Raw genomic sequence first — 8,093 nt, 5'->3', positions numbered from 1 at the left:
TTGTCTTATTTTGGTATCAGGGTAATGCTGACCTTGAAGAATGAACTTGGCAGAATTCCCTCCTCTTCAATATTTTTGGAATAGTTTGAGAAGAACTGAAATAAAAATGTGTGGAGTTCAGCTGTAAAGTCACCTAGTTCTGGGATTTTCTTTGTTGGGAGACTTTTTATTATTACATAGTCATACATGTTAGTCATTATTGATCTGTTTAGGATTTCCATTTCTTCTTGGTTCCATCTTGGTAAGATGTACATGTCCAGAAATTGATCCATTTCCTCTAGATTTTCCAATCTGTTGACATACAGTTGTTAAAAATAGTCTCTAATGATCCCTTGTATTTCTGTGGTACCAACTGTAGTTCTCCTTTTCTGTTTCTAATTTTATTTATTTGGGATTTCTTTTTTTTTTTTCTTAGTGTAGCTAATGGTTTTTCTACTTTATTTATCTTTTCAAAAAACCAACATTTTTTTCTTCATCTTTCATATTTGTTACTTTCAATATGATCTACTTCCTCTTTGATCTTTGTTATTTCTTTTCTTCTACCACTTTTGGATTTGATTTGTTCTTGCTCTTCTAGCTCATTGCAGTTCATTGTTAGGTTGCTTATTTTAAATCTATTTTTTAAATGTAGGAGTTTATTGTTATAAACTTTCCTCTTAATACTGCTTTTGGCCAGGCGCGGTGGCTCAAGCCTGTAATCCCAGCACTTTGGGAGGCCGAGATGGGTGGATCACGAGGTCAGGAGATCGAGACCATCCTGTAAGAAAGAAAGAAAGAAAGAGAAAGAAAGTGTGAGAGAGAGAAAGAGAGAGAGAATGTGAGAGAGATAAAGAGAGAGAGGAGAGAGAAAGGGAAAGAAAGAAAGAGAGAAAGAAAAGAAAAGAACAGAGAAGAAAAGAAAGAGAAAAGATAGGACAACCTTGGTCCATTTGCAAGGAGTAAGTTGCATGGGCCAGCTTTCCTCCCCATCCCTCCATTCCACGCCCTGCCCTTCCTAGGACTAAAACTCAGATACCACTTGAACAATGAAACTTACAGAATGTTCTGGTCTTGTTGGGTTCATTCAAACAGCCTGAACACCTGCAATGCACTAGGCTCTGTGGGGCACAGAGATGCTCTCCAGGTGTTGACCACCTGGCCCATCTAGCAAGTGCCAGAAATGTGCTGCTCCCCAGAGGACTTGGTGTAGGCAAGCTCATTAGCAGATGAGAAATACAGAGCAGCATTTTCTAAGCTGTATGCCTTGGAGTGATGCTTTTAATAGGTGTTTTGTGAAAAAGCTAGATTTGGATCAAGGTTAGACAGGTTTTTTTCCCCTGCAAGACTTGGAAACATCATAGGCTCACATCATACACATCTTTGATCACAGACATTTTTTGCTGTTCCTGTTGTTCTCAGAATGTCTGTTGGCATCTCTCGATACACTCCATTTTCTCAAGACCACAGGTCTCAGATAGGAAATGCTATCTCAGACTGTATGTTTCTCAAGGACAGAGACCAGGATTGATTCACCTACTTCCTGGCACAATGCTGGCCATTTAGTAGGCGATGGGCAAATATTCATTGGATAAAGAATTGACGCTGAGCTTCCCCTGTCACCTGCTCTCCGCCCTGCCTGATGGGCACACAGGGGTGAGTGAATGCTTATGGGACTGGAGCAGGTGGGCCAGATTGGGGGCTGGCCTGCCTAGAGGCCAAAGAGTGAGTGAAGTGATCCTGAAAAGAACTCCCCCTTTTTATTTTGTTTTATTATTATTATTATTTTTTGAGACAGTGTCTCCCTCTGTCATGCAGGCTGGAGTGCAGTGGTGCAATCATAGTTCACTACAGCCTCCACCTCCGGGGAGGGCTCAAGCAATCCTCCTGCCTCTGCCTCCCAAAGTGCTAGGATTACAAGTATGAACCATTACGCTTGACAGGGAAGGAATATTCTAATCCCACTGCCTGGCTTCTGGGCCTATTTGATCTCAATATAGGGCCCCTAAGATGTGGCTCACCCGAGAGGCCTTTTGATTTTTATATCTCAGCCCTCCTGACCATGTCCTTCAGGACTGCCCCGACCTGTGACCTGTGACCTCCCATCAAGTCCCACCCAGCTTCAGGGCTATCCCGTGCTCACCCCCACCCCCATCCTGGGTTGGTTCCCTACTTACTCATGGGGTCCCGAGCAAAGACGGCATCTGATGGGGGTCCAGGCTCTCCAGGGCCTGAGGGAGCCACAGCTGTGACCCGGAACTCGTACTGACAGCCCTGCCGCACGTCCGCCACCGTCCACCTCCTCTCTGTGAACAGCCCGCTCATATGAGTCCCACCCGGATGGGGCTAGACATGGGGAGATAGCTTGGGTGCCTCCAAGTTCTAAAGGACACCAAGCCTGGGGTCCTAACACATTCTTCCCTACAGCCCTCCATGCGCTGTGACTCAGTTCCCTCCAAAGTAGAAAGAGCACTGCTCAGGGCATCAGGGGCCTCAGATCCCTGTCTGGTTCCACCATTAACTTGCTGGATGTTCTTGGGCAAGTACCTTAATCTCCCTGGTTGTCTCTGCCTTACAGAGTTGCTGTCATATTTAAATAAAGCAGGATAACTAAATAGTGAAATTGTAAGGCTGCCCTTTGTTCATCTCTCTTTCCAGAGGTAAGGAAACTGAAGCACTGACAGGCCTCAGCTTCTAAGTAGCAGAGCCATGACTTGAACCCAGGTCTCCTGGCAAGCTGTTCTGAGCCCGTTCTTCCCTCCTCAAACCTGGACTTCTGCAGCACGCATGCGGAGCAAAGAAATGCTAAGGGTTACCAGAAGACCCCTCGCATCTGCCCAGCCCTTTGGCTTTTCCAAGTTCTTTCTGATCTCAGAATGCAGTTTGTTTCTTAGGAAACTACTTAGTGGAGCAGGGGACCCTCCTCTCCACTTCATGGATGTGGAAATTCAGATCTAGAGAGGAAGTGAACTGTGCAAGGTCAAGGCAAGAAGTAGAGGGGCCAGGGGAGCCACCAATGTCTCCTCAGACTCCAGGGCCTCGCCAGCCCCCTCTGAGGTCACAGCCCGCACTCGGAAGGCATACTTCCTGCCTGGCTCCACATGGGCATCCGTGAAGGTGGTGCTGTCAGCAGGGGCCTCGCCCACCTTCAGCCAAGTGCTCCTGCCAGCCTGCCATCTCTCCACCAAGTAGCACTCTACAGGGTGGCCCCCATCATCCCTTGGGGGCCGCCAGCAGAGGCAGACACCAGCCCTGTGGCAATTCTGAACCTCCATGGGGCCTTGTGGGGAATCAGGCTTGTCTGGGGACCCACAGAGAGGAACAGGAAGAGGAGGCGTCAGAGGAGCTAGATGGGAACGGCGCCGCCCCCCGCCCCCCTTCGCCACTCATCAGTGGATAAGCCTGCAATGAGGCAGACCGTCCAGAGAGCCTTGAGCATTACACAGAGGGCCACACATTCTTGAGATGTCCCCACCCCCAACACATACGTGCACCCAGGGATGTGTCATGGAATGCACCAGCCCCTCCCAGCTCCACCGTCCGGGGGCTGGTATGGGCACCTGCTCGGCTCACAGCAGTCCTACCTTGCTGGCACCACTCAGGGCTGGGGACCACCATCCTACCCAGCAGCTTCCTGAGGGCCCAGTGATCCCCCCCAGCAGGAGCCCAGCACTGTGTTGATCTCAACTGCTTCTTCCTAAGCAGTCTGAGCAGAGTTAGGGGTAGGTCTGGATCTTAAACAGCATGCAAATGAGGATCAGAGCCACCAGAGATCACACCCCAGGCCTGCCCTTGATGGCAGGGAGGGCCCAGAACCCTGGGGACTCTCAGGCCTTGGCTGGGGGAAGACGGGGTTGGTACTTATGACTTGCAGGGTGAGCTCGGCCTGCACAGAGCCTCCCTCACTCCTCAGCGTCACACTGTACTGGCCGCTGTCCTTCCTGCCTGTGCTGGGGAGGCACAGCTGCGTGTAGCCGTCCCCCAGGTCCACTTAGGCCTCCTTGTCACCACTGCCCACCACCTTGGCCCCGTCCTTTTTCCAGGCAGCCTGAACGGGAAGGTGGCTCTGGAAGGGGATCTTCACTGTCACCGGCTTCCCAGCCTTGACCACCAGTGGCTCTCTCAGTTTCTCTGTCACATCTGGAGCAATGGTAGGGGAATCTAGAAATACAAGAGAGTCAAAGACCAGAGCACTGGGCACCGGGGAATGCAGAAAGGAGGACCCAGAGAAGGAAGTCTGGGGGAAGATAAAGGCATCTCCTGCCCTGCCACAAAGGGAAGGGGCTTCATCTGCAGTGGGAAAGACCAGGCTTAGACCTCATCAAGGACTTCCTGATAAGGAAAGAGCTAAGATGCTGGAACAGGCAGAGTATGAGTCAGCTTTTTAAATCATCTTCTCTGGGGGTGAGATTAGATACTGGCTGCAGAGTGGCCACAAATTCAGGTGTTTTAAAGCAAGGCATATCACCTGGTACAAAGAGACTGTGGGACAGGGCAGGGCAGGGCTAGGCCTTACCCTGGACAGTCAGAGTGGCCTCGCTCTGCTGGTCACCAGCTACAAAGGTGTACCTCCCGGCTTGGGTCCCCTGCACACGCGCGATGAAGAGGCTGTGCACAAGACCATCTTGCTTAAAGATGACTCCATCCTGGGCGGTGAGCTGGAGACAGGGCCACAGCAGGAGAAGGTCACCCCATTCCCATCCCAGCTCCTCCAGGCCAGCTAACCAGAGCCCTTTACAGATGCCGGGATCCTGATAACAGCTGTGTGAATGGAATGCTTACTGTGTGCCAATGATCTCTGTGCTTAGCACCTTATTTAATTGTCATAACAACCTTATGAAGTAAGTGCTATTATTATTCCCACTTCGTAGATGAGGAAACCAGACTGTTCACCAGCTTGCTTGAGGTCACATAACCGGTCGTGGCAGAGCCGGGATCTGAAGCCAGACCTAGCTGATACTGAGCCCCATGCCCTGAGTCACTTTGATGTTTCTCTTGGGGTGACAGCTTTAATGGAGGACAGGGAGGTTGTGCAGGGGGAGGAGGGCCCCCTTCTGGTAGGGGTGAGAAGATGGCATTTATATAAGCCCTTGAAGGATGGGTAGGATTCAGCAGGTATGGGTATAGAAGAGGCGTTTTGGATGGTGGAGGAACAAGAGGTGTGCTGCAGGGCGTAGGATACACATCATTTAAAAATCCAATTTTATTTTAAACACACCAAGTTATTGCCTATTTAAACTTCTCCTGAGGTGGATACATTAGTAAAACGAAGAATGAAAAATCTTTCTTTCAAAGCCTCTACCCTCTTCTTGTTCTCTGCTTTACCTCTGTCCCTCCTGCTGGTAAAGAGAAGCTGCGAGGGGAGGCAGTACCTTGACGCCATCCTTAAACCAGGTGCCGGGTCCCAGGTCACTGGTGAGGGTACAGGAGAGTGTGGCAGCCTCCCCCTGCTGCACCTTCATGTCAGCCAAGCCCTGGGAGAAGTGGCCTGTGGGGCCTGGAGAGACACAGAGGGGGTTGCCAGAGCTGAGCCTCCCAGGCCATGGCCTGCGCTGTGCCCTGCAAAGCCACCATGGTCCTGCCAACTGGGCACGGCTGGTGTCAGCAGGGCTGGTTCCCAGCATCTATGCTGCCTTGGTGCCAATGCCCTGGTCTTCCCAGACAGGAGCCCATGCATTGCTACTTTTCTCAGCAGGACCTAGGCTGGTCCAGGAGACCTGGGGTGTAAAGTATACGAAGGCCCCCTTCCTCCCGCCGCTGCAAGTCACCCAGGTGAGAAGTCTGGTAACCCACAGAGTGTTGGGTCAACAACTGTGGTGCTGTGGACATAAGGTTTCAAGAGCAAAGAGGTCTCCTAGGAGAACTCTGAGCCTCTCACAGGTTGGACCCCATCTTTATAAAGAGGAAGAGGTTGCTTCCTAAATTTGCAAAAGGTTCCTGAGAATGGGGAGTACTGGCAGGGACAAAATCCTGGGGCCGGAGGCAGAACTGGGACAGACCCAAGCATCCCAGTGGCCAGGGAGCTCCCCACTATCTCTAGCCCATGGGAGCCAGCTTAGCAGAAAAGCACCTACCTCAGATCTCCTTGGAGAAACTGCCAGTGCCAGGCTTGTATCTGGATGTGGAACTTCGGGTAGCATCTCTCCTCTCTCCATAGATGTCCAACCTGCCATCTTTGCCACCTCTCCTGCTACCAAGGTGACCGGGGGGCTCCCGGCTCTGATCTTCATTTAGCATCTCCTCCAGGCACCCCCGGTTCTCCCCCATAGACTGCCATCCCATGCTTCCAGCCTCATCTGCTCCCCTTCTCTTTCCTCCTCCCACCTCAGCCCCTGACTGTGCCTGAGACCTGCTCCTGAGTGAGCCAGGCCTCCTGCCTGACCTCCCAGCCTCTTCCGCTCCCTGCACCTCATCCTCCTTTAGGGCCCCAGGACCCTGGACCTCACCATTCTCAGCCTCCAGGGACCCCTGCTCCCCAAGGGACCTCTTTCCTCCTCTCTGTCCCTTGCCTAGCTGAGAGCTCAGGTCCTGGGTCTCTCCTGACCTATCTCCAGAGGCTCTTCTGCCATAGGGACCATCTAAGCCATTCCAGGCTCCCTGAGGTCCTGACTCCCCAGATTTTGGGATGACAGCATTTCCCCACTGAGTAGAATTCCCTTTGCCCAGGATACCTGAGTCCTCTGCACCACCAGAACTGCCCCTTCCAGGACTTGAACCTTTGCTATCCAGGGACCATGGGCTTCGGCATCCACCAGCTGCCTCTTGGCCTGGTGCACCCTCCCTGCCCTTAAAGCCCCCTGGCCCTTCATGGATCCCACCAAAAGCGGCATCTTTTTCCTGCAGAGAACCAGAAGCTCTGGAGCCTGCGGGCTGCTTCCCAGCACCTATGCTGCCTCGGCTAAACCCCTGGTTTTCCCAATCAGGAGCCCAGGCATTGCTCATTCCTAGTCCATCAGCAGGCCCTGATGTTGACTTGCCCCTTTCCCCAGGCATAGAGCTGCTGTCCACATCCTGGCCCGTCCCCGCTGAGCTCCCTGAGCCTATCCTTCTGCCTCCCAAAAGTGAGTCCCCGCCTCCCTGAGATGCCAATCTCCCCTGGCCAGCAACTCTACCCCTGTCTGTCATTCCTGAGCCTGCTTTCCAGATGTCCTTTTCATGTCCAGACCCCAGAGCAGCCATTCCTGCCCAGGTTTCACCTTCTACTGCCCCCTTGCCATCAAGAAACCCAGAAGACCCCATAATCCCTGCTTGGTCTGGAGACCTATCCTTTGCCCTGGGAGCCCCTCTGTCCCTAGAAGACCCTGGAGTCCCAGAACTATCTTGCCATTCTTTGACATCTGGTTTTCCCTTGGCACCAGCAGCCTCCAAGGCCTCAGGGATCCCTGAGGTTCCATAGCCCCCAAGATCTTTGGTGGAGCTTCTCTCATCTGAAAGAGTCTGCGGCCCTCCCTGAGACCCCAGCACCCCTGGGCCCCTGGAGCTGTCTCTGTGTGCCATGCCACCTGCAGTGCCCAGCATTCCAGCCATCCCAGGTTCCACCCCAGATCCTGCCCCATCCACAAGCCCTGTTTCCCTGGATCGCTCTGGACCATCCTTGCAGCTCGTGCCACCCTCTGATGCTACCCAATATCCTGACCTGTGCCCCATGGCTTTGTGGCCTCTGGGTCCAGCCTCATGCCCTATTCCAGCTAGTGAGCCTGGTACTCCAAGCCTCCCTGAACCATCTCCATAACCCATCTCACCCTCTGGCCCCATTTCCCCAGATCCTCCTGAGCCTGCCCTATAACTGACCTCACTCCCTGACCCCATGCTACCAGTTCCCCCAAAGCCTTGCCCACAACCTGCCTCACTCCTTGACAAAATGTACCCAGAATCCTCCAAACTACCCCTAGAACCTGCCTCACTCCCTAATGGAATCCTCCCAGAACCCCCTAAAACATTCTTATAACCTGCCTCACCGCCTGAACTAATTTTTCCAGAACCGCCTAAACCATTCCTGTAATCTGTATAACTCCCTGAATCCATTCCCTTAGGAGCCCCCAAATCCTTCCTATAACCTGCCTTATCCATTGACCCCATTTCCCCAGAACCCCCTAAACCATCCCTAAAACCTGCCT

General features: G+C 52.4%; 1 protein-coding gene across 1 annotated transcript in view; it reads right to left on the bottom strand.

Annotated features, from left to right (window-relative positions):
* Window positions 1-8,093, bottom strand: part of IGFN1 (immunoglobulin like and fibronectin type III domain containing 1) — a 66,279-nt gene that overhangs the window by 40,087 nt on the left and 18,099 nt on the right. Inside the window, 6 exon segments of the mRNA XM_031934838.1 lie at window positions 2,154-2,322; window positions 2,991-3,277; window positions 3,838-4,137; window positions 4,493-4,634; window positions 5,349-5,473; window positions 6,051-6,166. Coding sequence (XP_031790698.1) covers window positions 2,154-2,322; window positions 2,991-3,277; window positions 3,838-4,137; window positions 4,493-4,634; window positions 5,349-5,473; window positions 6,051-6,166 — 1,139 coding nt within the window.

The sequence above is a fragment of the Piliocolobus tephrosceles genome, chromosome 1, assembly GCF_002776525.5.
Source record: "Piliocolobus tephrosceles isolate RC106 chromosome 1, ASM277652v3, whole genome shotgun sequence".
Taxonomy (NCBI): domain Eukaryota; kingdom Metazoa; phylum Chordata; class Mammalia; order Primates; family Cercopithecidae; genus Piliocolobus; species Piliocolobus tephrosceles.
Note: the sequence above shows the minus strand (reverse complement) of the source record. Positions and strands in the feature narration are given on the sequence as shown.